Here is an 18,221-nt window from a genome sequence, read left to right as displayed (position 1 = left end):
TTCTTTATCCATTCATCTGTCAATGGACACTTAGGTTGCTTGCAAGTCTTGGCTATTGTAAATAGTCCTGCTATGAATATTAGGGTTCATGTATCCTTTCAAATTATAGTTTATTTCAGATATATGTTCCAGAGTAGGGTTACTGGATCAAATGGTAACTCTATTTTTAGGTTTTTAAGGAACTTCCATACTGTTCTCCATAATGGCTATACCAATTTATATACCAATTGTTCTCACCAACAATTAGGAGGGTTCCTTTTTCTTCACACCCTGTCCATCATTTATTATTTGTAGAGTTTTTGATGAACATTGTGCCCTTTAAACACATACAAATTTTATTTTTCAGAAATAATCCTAAAATAGATAAAAAAGATAGTATGGAGTTGGCCCCAGGAATGCAGAAATCATTGCACATTTGAAAGTCATCGGATCATATTTGCCCTGTTAATAACATCACTCATGATATTGTTTTTCTGCATTCTATTTCAATATTAAACTTCTGTGGCATTCATAAAGGTTAATCAATTAATTTGTGAGGTTGTCGTGAGGATCAAGTTAAGTAATAGATGCAAAGCCTTAATAATGGGCCAAGCACAATTGGACAGTAATACATTTTTGCCAGTTAGGAATCTACTTCTTGCTTGATTAGGTTCACAAACACATCTATTTCATAGGAAAAAAAAAAAAAAGAGAACATTGATCATATCCTTCTTATATTTATTTCTGAGCTGGCATTTCCTGTTGTGGCCTCACCAACCAGCCATTGTCCCCATGATTTTGGACTTGATTTCATGACCCTTTAGAACTACTTGAAGTGTTGGCCTCCAACAAGATAAAAATGATAAATAGTTAAAAAAAAAAGTGTAAATTGAGGCACTATTTCCTTCATTGAGAAAGTCTTGCTACAATAATAATAAAATCAGTGAAATATCTGTGTGCTTAGTGATGTAGTTGACTTACTTACGTCATGGTGCAAGCTTCTTATCTTGTCACGGGCCAGTGAAGTGTTTGTGGATTGGCACTTTGACTACCAAGGTCTTAGAGTATGTCGTGTCTTACACAGAATTTGGATTCTGAAGTCAGCATTTATGCTTGCTCTCATTGAGTCATACTACGGCACATATTCTAAACGTGTATATAAGGATGTCATCAGTAAATGTGACTTTGACATATTTGACTTCCCTGGTGGGTCAGATGGTTAAACGTCTGTCTACAATGTGGGAGACCTGGGTTCGATCCCTGGGTCGGGATGATCCCCTGGAGAAGGAAATGGCAATCCAGTCCAATACTATTGCCTGGAAAATCCCATGGACAGAGGAGCCTGGTAGGCTACAGTCCATGGGGTCGCAAAGAGTCGGACACGACTGAGCGACTTTATTTTACTTTACTTTGACATATTTACTTTTCTCTTGGGGTCATTGTGTATAATGAATACAATATGTACTCCAAATTTTGCAACTAAAAAGTGGTTTTAGTTACAACTGAAGTAGTAAAAATAGCTGTATGTTTCTTACCTTGATCAATCAATCCTTTGACAAAGATCAGAGATGCGGTAAGTTGCTTCACATGTGACAGTATCTGTTGAATGATAATGGCTCTCCACACATTGTGTAGAGATGAACTTAGAGAATGTATCTGAGAACAAGTACTGATATTGACTAGTAACATCTACCATGGGTATGGGGATGATGTGTGATAATACCACATAGTAAGTATTGCCATCCTTGGCTAGGAATTCCAAGTTTATCCTCCTACTAAAAACAGTGACTTGGGTTATTCTGTTGCAGGACATGAAAACCTTGGCAGAAAAGAAGAACCAGGTCTTACTTATGAAAGTAGAGATGCCTCTCTTCAAGAATATTACATGGATGTGACTTTTCTCATAGATGCTTCCAAAAGAATAGGAAGTGATGAGTTTAAGGAAGTGAAAGCTTTTGTAATCTCAGTGCTTGATTATTTTCATCTGGCCCCAGATCCACTGACCTCCACCTTAGGAGACAGAATAGCAGTCCTGACCTACTCTCCTCCAGGCTATATGCCCAACACAGAAAAATGCCCCGTCTACCTAGAATTTGATTTGGTCACTTATAACAATATACACCAAATGAAACATCATCTCCAAGACTCCCTTCAGCAGCTCAATGGAGATGTTTTTATAGGCCACGCCCTTCAGTGGACACTTGACAATGTCTTTGTAGGAACTCCCAACCTGAGGAGAAACAAAGTTATCTTTGTTATATCCGCTGGTGAAACCAACCCTTTAGACAGGGAAGTCTTAAGAAATGTATCTCTGAGAGCCAAGTGTCAGGGCTACTCCATATTTGTGTTTTCTTTTGGTCCTCTACACAATGACAAGGAATTAGAAGAACTAGCCAGCCACCCACTGGATCATCACTTAGTCCAGCTTGGCCGAACCCACAAGCCAGATTTGAACTATATCATCAAATTTATCAAGCCATTTGTTCATTCAATCAGACGTAAGTCATTAAAGTTTTATTTTCTGTTGCTTTTGCAATAGATATCTCTGTGTACAATCCACCAGTAACATGATTCTCATTTTCGTCAAGAGTGGTGGCGTCTTAGGTGTGAGTAGGAGGCGATGAGAAAACCACAGAGGAAACCCCAGGTCCTAGTGACCTTGAGCTCTGCTGTCTCACTGTCAAGAAACTAAGTGTCTTTTAACTCTAACCTGTGAGGGCTCATTATGTGTCAAGTCTTTTAAAGGATTGGATCATTTAATCCTCAGGATGGCCCTCAAAGGAGAGTAGTAATATCCCCATTTTACAAGTGAGAAAACTGAGGTTCAGAGACATTAAATCAGTTGCTCAAACGCTCACAGTTAATAGCAAATTCTAGACTCAATCCTATGTATTCTGACCCCAAAGTTGTGCTCTTGTCCATTAAGCTATACTTTAATTACTAAAGCCTTAATGAAAGTATTACAGTGACATCACTTTAATAAGTAGTACTCCACTCCCACCACCCTCCACCTACTCCAAGGACTTCTGTTTTACCTTGTCACTGTAAGCCAACTTTGGTTCTGGCTTGAATTATTAAGAGCCAGGGGCATGAATCTCTTGTAGAGCCTCTGTCTCAGACAGCTGGCTCAGGCACAGCCAGGCAAGCGGTTTGCGGGTCTCTTTGCATAGTAGGCATTTGAGAGAGGTGTCCCAGTCTCTGTCCATGTGCCATAATTCCAGACATGGTTATAGGAGCAAACCTAAGAGCTGTAGCATCAAGCCAGTCCTGGCCAGTGCCGTGAATTAGGAGTGCAGCAGAGCCACACTCGTAGCTGCTACAAGTTTAGTGGGACATCACAGGGATACAGATTTTTCTGGTGTTCGTAAAGCCCACAGCCCCAGAACCCTCAGAAATCTTGGCACTTAGGATTTATATTTAGTGGCAAGCTTGTCATTTGCAAAAAAAAAAAAAAAAAGCCTTCTTCCAACCTCAAGATAAATAAGGCAGATAATTTCAATAGTTAATGCTGTCTTCCAGAAAGTCCTCCTTTCAGAAGGAGAGAAACAAATGATAGAAGGGGTTAAGAGTTATCCTTGAATCGTATCACAAGCCTGTAACACAGAGAGCATAATTTTTGACTGAATCACTGCTACATCTCGCTGACTTTGCCAATGAGGTATTGCAAAGTCAGAAGGTACATACTTTGCTGAGTCTCTTATAAAATGAATTTGCTCTTGGAAACACCCCCAACTCCAGGAAAAGATGAACTGACTTTGGGTGATAGAATATGGAAGGGTAAAATTTAGACTAACTGTCCACTCTCTCTCTAGGTGGCATCAACAAATACCCCCCTGCAGACATGAAACCCAAATGTGTTAACATCACCTCTCCCACTCCAGAGAATAATGGCATAGGAAACACTGTATTGTGAGTTGACAAATTCACAGTTTGGGTCATATTAGCACTAGAAAAAGTTCTTAAGAAAATAATTTGAAATAAATGGCATTTTAGTTTTCAGGATGCAAGTTTGGTTGTGGGGTATGTGTGTGTGTGTGCATGTGTGTGTGTTTTAAATGTTCCTGATTTGTGACAACATCAAAGATCTGGTGTTATAGCACATAGAATATGATGCATATTAGAAAGAACCATATTTCTATTTCTGTAGTTTTTATGAAAGAAAGGGGCTATTAATACCTTATTAGTAACTATATAATATCATTCAAATACTGGGTACTGTCAAAACAGAAAACTTACATATCAAAGGTTAGATGTAATAGTTTTAGAGAATAAGAAAAAAAGATGAAAAAGAAAAACTCATAAAGTGGCAACAAAAACATACCGTTTTGAAACAGTACCCATATGGAGCCTGGCGGAAAGAATTCTTTTAAGTTTGATTTTGCAAAGTCCAACCCTAAGTACTCAGTAAAAATTCAGTAGTGAAAATAATATGGTTTGGAGCCCTATTATTAAACATGGGCACAAATGTTTAATTTCCCTTTGGAATATGAAAGAGTTGGCCCTCCAGTCAGATATCTTACACAAACTACCTTTGGACTATTCCAATAACATGCATAAAATTGATTCCTGTTACCTTAGCTGCCTGTAACTACACTGAATCCTGAAAGGGACTTGGTTAACCTATGTTTCATCACTTTTCTCTGTTACCTTAGCCTTCTTCCTGAGGTATATGAAATTGAGATGGAGAACAGTGAGCTTTCGGGTGACCCCGATTCCCAGCAGCAGCATTTCTTTGAAATAGGGAACAGTCATAGTAACAGTTCTGGTATCAACACTAATTTGATCCAGAGGTTATACATGCTCTTTTCATCTGGGGAACTGATGATGCAAGACAAGAAAGAGGCACATTCAGAAGAAATTACATCTCCAGCAAATGACAGACAAGATGAAAAAGGTAACCTTGAGTGCCGAAGAGTTGACAAGCCTGAAATACCTTTGTCTGGATTTTCCCTGGTAGAAGATGAGCAATTAGAACTCATCTGGATGAATAGATATGGCATAATAGACTATGTGGGGTCCCCAAAACAAGGGGACAAAGGAGATAAAACTCTAGAAGGGTGAAAAAAGGGGGCCACTGGTGTTGACAAAACCAGAACTAGATACAAATGCCTGGGGTGAGTCAAGGTATAGAAATATAAGAGGGGCAGGGGGGAGGACCACAGGTCCTGGGGGAGCAGGAGAAGCTCTGCATTCTTCGGGAGATGGGGGAGAGGAGAGGAAGTGGACGTCAGGCCTCCAGAATGTGAAGGCTGGGGGGTCTGCTTTATCCCTTGGTGACCAGCGCCTTCCTGGCTTGAAATGTAGGCTTCTGGCTGAGCCCCAGTGCAGCAGAGACCAGACAGGACACAGCTGCTATGGTTCTGAGATATCTGTGTGCTTCTTAGGGTGCATGGGGAAGTGGCTATGAATGCACAGCTAAAGAGAAAATAGAGACAGAGAAGAGGCAGCCATGACTGGTTTCAGAGCAACTGTTCACAATCTCTGCTGTGTACCAAAATCATGGGAGAAATTATTTTAAAATAAGTATTCCTGAATATCTACTAAAGGTGAAAATATGCATATCCTATGACCCAACAATTTTACTGCAATGTCTATACCCAACAGAAAAATATATGTTTACTAAAGGCCAGGTATGAGAATGTTCAGAGCAGAATTATTTGTAACGGCCTCAAAGTGGTGACAGAGATGCCCAACAGTGATATGATATACATTTGTACAGTTATATAATAAAGCACTATATATGTGTACATTATGTACATAATATACTCTATGTGCTGTGCTGTGCTGTGCTTAGTCACGCAGTTGTGTCCAAATTGTTGTGACCCTATGGACTGAAGCCCGCTAGGCTCCTCTGTCCATGGGGATTCTCCAGGCAAGAATACTGGAGTGGGTTTCCATGCCTTTCTCCAAAGGATCTTCCCAACCCAGGGATCAAACCTAGGTCTCCCACATTATAGGCAGATTCTTTACCATCTGAGCCACCAGAAAGTCCCAAATACTATATACATAAGTATCAGTTCAGTCAGTTCAGTCACTCAGTCGTGTCCGACTCTTTGTGACCCCATGAACTGCAGCATGCCAGGCCTCCCTGTCCATCAGCAACTCCCAGAGTTCATTCAAACTCATGTCCATTGAGTTGGTGATGCCATCCAACCATCTCATCCTCTGTTGCCCCCTTATCCTCCTGCTTGGAGTACTTCCCAACATCAGGGTCTTTTCCAATGAGTCAGTTCTTCGCATCAGGTGGCCAAAGTATTGGAGTGTCAGCTTCAGCATCAATCCTTCCAATGAATAGTCAGACTGATTTTCTTTAGGCTGGACTGGTTTGATCTCCTTGAAGTCCAAGAGACTCCCGAGAGTCTTCTCTAACACTACAGTTCAAAAGCATCAATTTTTTGGTGCTCAGCCTTCTTTATGGTCCAACTCTCACATCCATACATAACTATTGGAAAAACCATAGCTTTGACTAGATGGACCTTTGTCAGCAAAGTAATGTCTCTGCTTTTTAATATGCTGTCTAGGTTGGTCATAGCTTTTCTCCAAAGAGCAAGCATCTTTTAATTTTATGGCTGCAGTCACCATCTGCAGTGAGTTTGGAGCCCCCCAAAATAAAGTTCTCACTGATTCCATTGTTTCCCCATCTATTTGCCATGAAGTGATGGGACTGGATGCTGTGATCTTAGTTTTTTAAATGCTGAGTTTTATGCCAGCTTTTTCACTCTCCTCTTTTACTTTTATCAAGAGGCTCTTTAGCTCTTCTTCACTTTCTGCCGTAAGGGTGGTGTCATCTGCATATCTGAGGTTATTGATATTGCTCCTGGAAATCTTAATTTCAGCCTGTGATTCATCCAGTATGGGTGTTTTGCATCATGTTCTCTGCATTATAAGTTAAATAAGCAGGGTGACGGTATACAGCTATAATGTATTCCTTTCGCAATTTGGAACCAGGTCATTGTTCCATGTTCAGTTCTAACTGTTGCTTCCTGATCTGCATACAGATTTCTCAGGGGCAGGTAAGGTGATCTGGTATTCCCATTTATTTAAGAATTTTCTACATTTTATTGTGATTCACAATAGCAGCAGCAGATGTTTTTCTGGAACTCTCTTGCTTTTTCAATGATCCAGTGGATGTTGGCAATTTGACCTCTGGTTCCTATGTCTTTTCTAAATTCAGCTTGAACATCTGGAATGGAAGTTCATTTCACGTACTGTTGAAACCTGGCTTGGAGAATTTTAAGCATTGCTTTGCTAGGATGTGAGATGAGTGTAATTGTGTGGTAGTTTGAACATTCTTTGGCATTGCTTTTCTTTGGGACTGGAATGAAAAATGACTTTTTCAGTCCTGTGGCCACTGCTGAGTTTTCCAAATTTGCTGGTGTATTGAGTGCAGCACTTTCACAGCATCATCTTTTAGGATTTGAAATAGCTCAACTGGAATTCTATCACCTCCACTAGCTTTGTTTGTAGTGATGCTTCCTAAGGCCCACTTGACTTTACATTCCAGGATGTCTGGCTCTAGGTGAGCGATCACACCACTGTGGTTATCTGGGTCATGAAGATCTTTTTTGTACAGTTCTTCTGTGTATTTTTGCCATGTCTTCTTAATTTCTTCTGCTTCTGTTAGGTCCATACCATTTCTGTCCTCTATTGAGCACATCTTTGCCTGAAATATTCCCTTAGTATCTATCAATTTTTTTTTGAGAGATCTCTAGTCTTTCCGCTTCTATTGTTTTTCTCTATTTCTTTTCATTGATCACTGAGGAAGGCTTTCTTATATCTCCTTGCTATTCTTTGGAACTCTGCATTCAAGTTGTTATATCTTTCCTTTTCTCCTTTGCCTATAGCTTCTCTTCTTTTCTCAGCCACTTGTAAGGCCTCCTCAGACAACCGTTTTGGCTTTTTGCATTTCTTTTTCTTGGGGATGATCTTGATCACTGCCTCCTGTACAATGTCACAAACCCCCATCTATTTTAGTGCTTCAGGCACTCTATCTATCAGATCTAATCCCTTGAATCTATTTTTCACTTGCATTGTATAATCGTAAGAGATTTAATTTAAGTCATACTTGAATGGTCTACTTTGCCAAAAAAGGTCCATCTAGTCAAGGCTATGGTTTTTCCAGTGGTCATGTATGGGTGTAAGAGTTGGACTGTGAAGAAAGCTGAGCACCAAAGAATTGATGCTTTTGAACTGTGATGTTGGAGAGGACTCTTGAGAGTCCCTTGGACTGCAAGGAGATCCAACCAGTCTATTCTAAAGGAGATCAGTCCTGGGTGTTCTTTGGAAGGCCTGATGCTAAAGCTGAAACCCCAATACTTTGACCACCTCATGTGAAGAGTTGACTCATTGGAAAAGACTCTGATGTTGGGAGGGATTGGGGGCAGGAGGAGAAGGGGACGACAGAGGATGAGATGGCTGGATGGCATCACCAACTTGACGGACATGAGTTTGAGTGAACTCCGGGAGTTGGTGATGGACAGGGAGGCCTGGTGTGCTGAAATTCATGGGGTCACAAAGAGTTGGACACGACTGAGCGACTGAACTGAACTGAACTGATGTTTCGATGCGAGAGTTGGACTATAAAGAAAGTTGAGCGCCGAATAATTGATGCTTTTCAAACATTGTGTTGGGGCTCTTGAGAGTCCCTTGGACTGCAAGGAGATCCAACCCATCCACCCTAAAGGAAATCAGTCCTGAATATTCATTGGAAGGACTGATGATAAAGCTGAAACTCCAATACTTTGGCTACCTGATACGAAGAACTAACTCGTTTGAAAAGACCCTGATGCTGGGAAAGATCGAAAGCAGGAGGAGAAGGGGACAACAGAGAATGAGATGGTTGGATGACATCACTGACTCAATGGACATGAGTCTGAGTAAACTCTGGGAGTTGGTGATGGACAGGGAAACCTGGCGTGCTGCAGTCCATGGGTTCACAAAGAGTCGGACACAAACTGAGTGACTGAACTGACTGACTGACTGAGAGACTGCAGACTCCAGGTCCAGGTCGCCTCAGGCCAAACAACTGACAGGGAGGGAGTGCCGCCCCACCCATCAGCAGACAATTTGATTAAAGTTTTACTGAGCACAGGCCATGCCCACAGAGCAAGACACAGTTTTCCCCACAGCCAGTGCCTCCCATCAGGAAGCTCGCACAGCCTCTTATCCTCATCCACCAGAGGGCAGACAGAAGAAATAAGAACTACAATCCCAGCAGCAGCCTCCAGAACTACCACCACAATCACAATCACAGAAAGCTAGCCAAAATGAAAAGAAATAGGATTGTGTGCCAGATGAAGGAACATGATAAACCCCCAGAAAAATAAATGAAATGGAGGTATGCAACCTCCCAGAAGAAGAATTCAGAATAATGATAGTGAAGATGATCCAGGATCTCAGAAAAAGAATGGAGAAGATTCAAGAAATGTTTACCAAAGACCTAGAAGTACTAAAGCACAAACAAACAGAGATGAACAACACAGTAGAAGGAATCGATAGCAGAATAACTGAGGCAGAAGAACAGAAAAGTGACCTGGAACACAGAATGGTGGAAATCCATAGTGCAAAACAGAATGTAGATTAGGGTTAGAGTGAAAAGAAATGAAGACAGCCTAAGAGACCTCTTGGACAACATCAAACACCTCAATATTCACATTATAGGGGTCCCAGAAGGTGAAGAGAAAGAGAAAGGGACCAAAGAAGATGTTCAAAAATGAACATATGTTTCATTGGTATTCTAGAAGGAGAGTAGAAAGGGATCCATTCAGGAAAAAAAAAGAAAGAAAATGGCCAAAACTTCCCAAATTTGGTAAAAGACACAATGTTACAGATTTTTAAAGTTCAAAGAAAACCCCACTCAGACACATTAAAATCAAACTGCTGAAAACAAAGGAGAAATAAACAATCTGGAAGCAGTAGCTTCCCTGGTGGCTCAGATGGTAAAGCACCTGTCTGCAATGCAGGAGACCTGGGTTTGATCCATGGGTTGGGAAGATCCCCTGGAGAAGGGAATGCTAACCCACTCCAGTATTCTTGCCTGGGAAATCCCATGGACAGATTAGCCTGGCAGACTACAGTCCATGGGGTCATAAAGAGTTGGACATGACTGAGTGATTAAACACAACAGTAGGGAATATAATTAACAATGTAAGCACAGGAATTACAGGCAGAGCTTTACCATCTGAGCCACCAGGGAAGCCCTCCACTTCTGTATGTGTGATGTATAATAAAATAGAAAAATGGAGAAAACTTCTGAAGGGGAGAAATTATGAGAAATGACAATAAATGAGAAAGTTATTGATAATGCTTGCTTGATTGCAATCCTTCTGATTCTACTAACCTCTGCATTTTCAGCCATAAACTACCTTGAAATACCAGAGAATGTGATTTAATTGATATGAATGTGGGCTTGGCAATTGAATGGTCAGCAAATATCAGGCCAATTACAATGCATAGATGCATTTGGGAAACACAGATTTAGGGGGTTCTTTCCCAGGCTTGGGCTGCCCCATTGGCTCAGTGGTAAAGAATCCACCTTGCAATGTAGCAGCTGCAGGAGATGGTGGCTTGATCCCTGGGTGGGGAGGATCCCCCAGAGAAGGGCATGGCAACCCACTCCAGTATTCTTGCCTGGAGAATCCCATAGACAGAGGGCCTGGTGGGCTACAGTCCATGGGGTCGCAAAGAGTTGGACATAACTGAGAAACTATCACTATAGAAGTGGATGCTGTCTTTAATCATTTCTCTCAGAGAAGTCTAGTTGACTGATTGATTTGGTGACTTGGTCAGCCCTGTTCCTTCAAGTCCGTCTGAGTCTCTTCAGAAAATCTCACTTTGGCTTTCCTCTTAGGCTTATGAGAAATTAGAATTTGAAAGTCAGAAAAGCTTTAGAAATCTCTGAGTTGTACTGTGTCTTTTTATAGATAAGGAAGTAGAAGATGCAGACATCTGAAGCGTCTTCCCAAAGAACATCCACAGCACCTACTGCTTTGTCACAGTGATTCATACTCTATAATTATGTTTATAAAACAAAAGTACACCTTAAAGCTTGAAAAGGAGATAATAAAACCTACCTCTGGGTTGCTGAAAGGTTGGAAATGATACCTTTGAAGCTCAGACTACACACTGTGCCTGGTACATAATCAACTAGGCTTGTCCTGTGAATTACCTGCCTGGTAATATGTTTGAAAATTAAAAATAAAAATCCATTGTGAAGAACAGTCAGCATTTACACTGCTTTGCTCACTTTTGTTTTCCCAAAGAGAATGGGCTTTTCTTTTTACCTGCCCATTTTTTCTGATGTTTTCATTTTAGCCACCTACTTAATGTACACGCTTTCTATTTGCTCATCATAATGTACATTTGCAAGGTTTTGATGTACGTTTTGAAAAGTGTATCTGTATTCATTTTTCCATTATGCCAACCCAGGGACTCTTTCTTAGCCTTTATTTTTCCATCATTCAGGGCTTTGTCTCTCAAAGTGTGGTCCCTGGACCAAGAACATCAGCATCATCTAGGAATTCAGTAGAAATGCAGATTCTTGGAGTCTACCAAAGACCTATTAAGTCAGAAGCTTGGGTCAGGGCCTTCCAGATGACTTTGATGCAGGCTAGAGTTTGCCAACCACCAACCTAATGTATAGATCTTGAGCCTGAGTTAGTCTTCTTAATGGAGGTCCCGTCACTAGATATTACAAGTATTTGGGGAAAATCCTGTTTCTGTAAAATACTAATAAGTAGGTTTTTTTTTTTTTTTTTTTTGCATGATTTCTCATTGACTTTAATGAGCTCATTTTCAATGTAATTCTGAGAGAAGGGCTAATAGTCAAGCCACTTTGACCACTTTGATTTTGTTTCAGGGAGCATCTTTTCAGACTTATGTTTTATAGAAACCACTTTGGGAAACAGTAGTTGAAAGAATGAATCCAGAGGACAGACACGAATTTGAATCTTATTTCTGCCATTACTGGTCATTTGATCTTGGGCACATTGTTTTGCCTTTCTAAGAGTCTGTTCTCCACCTGGGGTAACAGTACCCTACATCATAGGTTAATGTGTGCAATAAATGAACGTAAAGTGCTTCAAACAGCAGTTTGCAAAGAGTAAAAGTTTAATAAATGTTGGGTATTGTTTAAGATGATGATAATGATAATGATGATGATGGCAGCCATAGTGGAAAGAAGGCTAAACTGAGAATAAGGAGATCCAGATGCTAGTTTTGGTTCTGTCGGTAACTAGCTTCGTGATCATGAAAAGTCACCTGATTGCCCTGGTCCTCAACTTTCTTTTTTGTATTATGGAGGCACTTGGGCAAGGCCACTGTATTTTATACTTTAGGGACGCTGTGGGACATACAAAGACTTTCAAATGCATGGATTTCTAAGAAATAGTACTAAAGGACTCTATCTACCTGAGAATGGTTACATATGAAGAATCATGGAGATCTTCTTTCATGTGTCCCCTTTTACAAGTGCCCCCATGTCACACACACACACATACAAAAATGGCATGTTTCTCAGTCATTCTAAATCTCTGTATGACAATTTGCCCAGGTGTAAAGTCTTCTTAGGGAAGCACAGGCTGGGGGGCGTGTTGTCAAACAAAGTGCCACTTAAATATTGGATCTGTTCTATACATCTGTGTCTCTTTTGCTGTCTCACATACAGGGTTATTGTTACCACCTTTCTAAATTCCATATATATGCGTTAGTATACTGTATTGGTGTTTTTCTTTTTGGCTTACTTCACTCTGTATAATAGGCTCCAGTTTCATCCACCTCATTAGAACTGATTCAAATGTATTCTTTTTAATGGCTGAGTAATACTCCATTGTGTATATGTACCACAGCTTTCTTATCCATTCGTCTGCTGATGGACATCTAGGTTGCTTCCATGTCCTGGCTATTGTAAATAGTGCTGCGATGAACATTGGGGTACACATGTCTCTTTCAATTCTGGTTTCCTTGGTATGTATGCCCAGCAGTGGGATTTCTGGGTCATAAGGCAGTTCTATTTCCAGTTTTTTAAGGAATCTCCACACTGTTCTCCATAGTGGCTGTACTAGTTTGCATTCCCACCAACGGTGTAAGAGGTTTCCCTTTTCTGCACACCCTCTCCAGCATTTATTGCTTGTAGACTTTTTGATAGCAGCCATTCTGACTGCTGTGAAATGGTACCTCATTGTGGTTTTGATTTTCATTTCTCTGATAATGAGTGATGTTGAGCATTTTTTCATGTGTTTGTTAGCCATCTGTATGTCTTCTTTGGAGAAATGTCTATTTAGTTCTTTGGCCCACTTTTTTATTGGGTCATTTATTTTTCTGGGATTGAGCTGCAGGAGTTGCTTGTATATTTTTGAGATTAGTTGTTTGTCAGTTGCTTCATTTGCTATTATTTTCTCCCATTCTGAAGGCTGTCTTTTCACCTTGCTTAGAGTTTCCTTTGTTGTGCATAAGCTTTTATTTTTAATTAGGTCCCATTTGTTTATTTTTGCTTTTATTTCCAATATTCTGGGAGGTGGGTCATAGAGGATCCTGCTGTGATTTATGTCAGAGAGTGTTTTGCCTATGTTCTCCTCTAGGAGTTTTATAGTTTCTGGTCTTACTTTTAGATCTTTAATCCATTTTGAGTTTATTTTTGTGTAAGGTGTTAGAAAGTGTTCTAGTTTCATTCTTTTACAAGTGGTGGACCAATTTTCCCAGCACCACTTGTTACAGAGATTGTCTTTTCTCCATTGTATATTCTTGCCTCCTTTGTCAAAGATAAGGTGTCGATAGGTGCATGGATTTATCTCTGGGCTTTCTATTTTGTTCCATTGATCTATATTTCTGTCTTTGTGCCAATACCATACTGTCTTGTACTATGGGTTTGTAGTAGAGCCTGAAGTCAGGCAGGTTGATTCCTCCAGTTCCATTCTTCTTTCTCAAGATTGCTTTGGCTATTTGAGGTTTTTTGTATTTCCATACAAATTGTGAAGTTGTTTGTTTTATCTCTGTGAAAAATACCATTGGTAGTTTGATAGGGATTGTATTGAATCTATAGATTGCTTTGGGTAGTATACTCATTTTTACTATATTGATTCTTTCAATCCATGAACATGGTATATTTCTCCATCTATTAGTGTCCTCTTTGATTTCTTTCACCAGTGTTTTATAGTTTTCTATATATAGGTCTTTTGTTTCTTTAGGTAGATATATTTTTAAGTATTTTATTCTTTTTGTTGCAATCGTGAATGGAATAGTTTCCTTAATTTCTCTTTCTATTTTCTCATTATTAGTGTATAGGAATGCAAGGGATTTCTGGGAGAGGGAGAGGGTGGAATGATTTGGGAGAATGGCATTGAAACATGTATAATATCATATATGAAATGAATCGCCAGTCCAGGTTCGATGCATGATACAGGATGCTTGGGGCTGGTGCACTGGGATGACCCAGAGGGATGGTATGGGGAGGGACGTGGGAGGGGGGTTCAGGAGGGGGAACATGTGTACACCTGTGGCAGATTCATGTTCATGTATGGCAAAACCAATACAATATTGTAAAGTAATTAGCCTCCAATTAAAATAAATAAATTTATATTAAAATCTTCAAAAAAAAAAAAAAGGAACTAACAGAAAAAATAAACAAATACATAAATATTGGATCTGTAGGCCTTCTTTATACCAGGTAAGGATTCAGATCTTTCCCATCCTGTACATGTTTCTGTTACAGAGGACGTGTGTTGCTAGAGCTTGGGTATTGGAACTCATGTTTGGATATTCTGAATCCACATATGTGACAGAGTGAGCATAATTGGAGTTATGATACATTTCATTTAGTAAACTGGCCTGTTCCATTTCCCTTGTCAAAGGATACAGCTTTCCTGAGTGAAAATTCTGAGAACAAAGCAAAGAGCATTACAAGAGAAACACCGAAGGAGAGCAAGCATGGTTTCACCACACTGAAAGAATCATAGCAAGAGCCTTAATCACTCAAGGATTTCAGAATGAAATCTCAGGATGACATAACAGAGATCCTTAGCAATATACTTATTTCAAATGGAAGAAGAAATCAGACTCTTTTTAAGGTGGAAATTCTTTTACAGTAAGGACTAGTTGATTGGTTTTACAGTAAAGCCTAGTTCTGCCAATTAGACTACATGGGGATATGTCCTTAAAAATGAATGAGCTAAGTTGCAGCTTCAGAATTCTGAAGAAAAACTATGTAAAACAGAAAAACTATGTAAATCATAAGAAATATTATTTTATCAAAGAAAGTACATATCCAATGTGCTTATTTATTATGTAACTGGAAATTTGTACCTCTTAATCCCCTGAATCCTTTCCAGCTTCCACCTATTCGTTCTCTGTATCTATGAGTCTATTTTTATTTTGTTTTGTTTGCTTATTTTGAATTTTAGATTCCACATATAAGCAAGATCACGTGGTATTCATCTTTCTCTGTCTGACTCATTTTACTTAGCATAAAACTCTCTAGATCCATCCATGTTGTCACAAAGGACAAGATTTCATTTTTATGGCTGAGTAGTATTTCATTATATAGACATAGATTATATATATATATATAATTTCATTATTTATTTATATATACACAATACACATTTATATATATGTGTGTATATATATAAATATTCTTTGTATATTTTGCATATTAATTCCTTATTGGACATATCCTTTGCAAATATCTTCTCCCATTCAGTAGGGTGCCTTTTTCTGTTTTGTTTTGTTGATAGTTTCCTTAACTGCAAAAGTTTTTTTTTAGTTTCATGAACTTTCATTTGTTTATTTTTGCTTTTGTTTGTCTTGATAAAGAGTCAGTCCTTTAGGAAAGCATGCTGCCTATGTTTTCTTCTAGGAGTTGTAGGATTTCAGAGTTAAGTTTTTAATCCATTTGAGTTTACTTTTATGGTGTGAGAAAGCAGTCCAGTTTGATTCTTTTTTATATAGCTATACAGTTTTCCCAAAATAATGTATTGAAGAGGCTGCCTTTTCTCCATTGTGTATACTTGTCTCCCTCTTTGTAGTTCAATTGACCATATAAACATAGGTTTATCACTGGGCTCTCAATTCTGTTCCATTGATCTATATGTCTGCTTTCTACTAGTACCATACTATTCTGATGACTGGATTTTTTGTAGTATAGTTTGGAATCAGGGAGCATGATGCCTATGGCTTCACTCTATTTTCCTCAAGGCTGATTTGGCTATTCAGGATCTTTTGGGTTTCCATACAGATTTTAGAGTTAATTTGTTCCAATTCTATGAAAAGTGCCACTGATATTTTGATAAGAGATTGAGTTGAATCTGTAGATTGCCTTATGTAATATAGTCATTTTAACAATATTAATTCTTCCAATTTATAAGCATAATAAATCTTTCCACCTATTTGTATCATCTTCAATTTCTTTCATCAATGTTTTACAGTTTTCCAAGCTATTCCTGTGAATTGTGCTTCAGAGTTTTCTTGACTAGAGGCTTTCTTACTCCTTCATAGACTGTTGATTGGTCAAAAGTTGCCTTGAACTCCCAAGTACTCTGGCTCTATGAGGTTAAAGCCAGTAGCTGGACACCAGCATTCCAAAGACCAGTATGAGCTGATGCTGGAAGCCTAAGCTCACAAGGAGGTGATCAGGGAAGAGTGGGGAAGAGGGATAGGAGGGGAGATTACCGCCAAAAAAAAAAAAAAAGAGATTAATGCTAAAAAAAAAGATTAGAGGGATTCTGGGCAGAACCCTTCTATCTCTGCACTTTTCTTTTACCAGTCACTAAATATGCTAAGCATCAAATTTCAGATCATCAATGTACCAGTATTTTCCCAGGAAGAAGTATATCTATACTTCCATTTACATGTTGTTCTTTTATACCTATGATCACACCACTATTTTATCATGACTATTGAAAATGGCAAAAGTATGCCATTTTTTTTCTTATGTGGCATGAAAAGGAATAGACTCTAAAGGGAATATTTTAAATAAATCCAGTGACATTAAGAGTAACATATTTTTGTTTTGCAGATGGTGAAGACACAAGATGATCATAGCAGAAAAGAATATAGCTCCATTGGCATGAGAAATTCCACACGGTTCTAACTAAGAAGTATAAATCATCTATTAGAAGTGGAGTCATAAGTGGCAGGAATTTTTCACAACTAATAACATGTTAGATTTGTTCTGTTCCGAATCTGAGGGAAAGACTTCTCTGAGTGAAGACATCAATGAGCAGACCCAAGAAACTAGGAATGATTTCATTTCTCCCGAGAACTGGGATAACTGACTTTGAAGAGTTAACTGAATCCTTTCTTTGACAACTCTGTATGAGGCATCAATTGTAATGATGCACCTGCCTACAGGATATTTTTGTCATCATTTTTTATCGTATCTGTATCTCACATTGGACTGGAGTAAAAAGGATTTTGGATTAGAATTTCCCAGGAATGCCTTCTGTTTTTGAGAAATGAAAGTCCGTGCCCATGTCTTCATTTCTGGTATGTCCCTAGAGCTGCATTTAACACTGATTGATCTGTAAGACCCCATCTGCCCAGCTGCTACCATCATAGACAATGTTTGCCCTTTCCAGGACATTTACAAAACAATGACATTTGTAAGAAAGAAAAAAGTGAGATAAGGCTAATTTTATAAAGCACTATTGTGTGCTGTGATCATCTGTTTTATATTTTAGCTTGCTTTACTCTGTTTGTACTTGATTTTGGCTGCGGACAAAACAAAACATTCTGGAAAAACATGAGTACTCTATATGACAGAACTGTTCTTGGGAATTGCAATGTTAGCAAGAGACAAGTTCTAAAATAAAGACAAGTTTGACATGGACACTTGTTCTGTTCATTTTTACTTCACTGTAGCCCAAGGCAGACTCATTAGACCACCAGTGCAGGATAATTACCAAGTCAGTGAGTATACCTTGTGTATTTTTAAAGTGACTATGTTAAGGGGGTACTACTAAAGGCACTTTTATACTTTTTCTCTATAATTCTCCTTAACAATACTCTTGTGTTCAAATATTTTTAAAGTAATCGAATCAACTAATTCTAGGTTGTCGAAAATTTTTACAGTAGCCTTTACTGCTCCCTGGGAAGTTCTAGAGCAAACTCTACTCATTTAATAAAGTTTTATTTTCCCCTAAGAGTACATAAGATCCCTAAATCTAAAAGTGACATGGGTTATCAAGAATATGAGGCCTGGAGGGAAGGGGTAAGGAGGGAAGTGGGAGGAAGGTTCAGGATGAGGGGGA

General features: G+C 39.0%; 1 protein-coding gene across 1 annotated transcript in view; it reads left to right on the top strand.

Annotated features, from left to right (window-relative positions):
- Nucleotides 1–17,800, top strand: part of COL6A5 (collagen type VI alpha 5 chain) — a 159,908-nt gene extending 142,108 nt beyond the window's left edge. The window contains exons 38-41 of the mRNA XM_061424880.1: nucleotides 1,788–2,477; nucleotides 3,792–3,888; nucleotides 4,632–4,873; nucleotides 16,988–17,800. Of these exons, the coding sequence (XP_061280864.1) occupies nucleotides 1,788–2,477; nucleotides 3,792–3,888; nucleotides 4,632–4,873; nucleotides 16,988–17,007 (1,049 nt within the window). The 3' untranslated portion in view covers nucleotides 17,008–17,800. The remainder of the gene's footprint in view (nucleotides 1–1,787; nucleotides 2,478–3,791; nucleotides 3,889–4,631; nucleotides 4,874–16,987) is intronic.
- The last annotated feature ends 421 nt before the right edge of the window (nucleotides 17,801–18,221 follow it).

This window comes from Bos javanicus, chromosome 1, assembly GCF_032452875.1.
Source record: "Bos javanicus breed banteng chromosome 1, ARS-OSU_banteng_1.0, whole genome shotgun sequence".
NCBI classification, from domain to species: Eukaryota; Metazoa; Chordata; class Mammalia; order Artiodactyla; family Bovidae; genus Bos; species Bos javanicus.
Note: the sequence above shows the minus strand (reverse complement) of the source record. Positions and strands in the feature narration are given on the sequence as shown.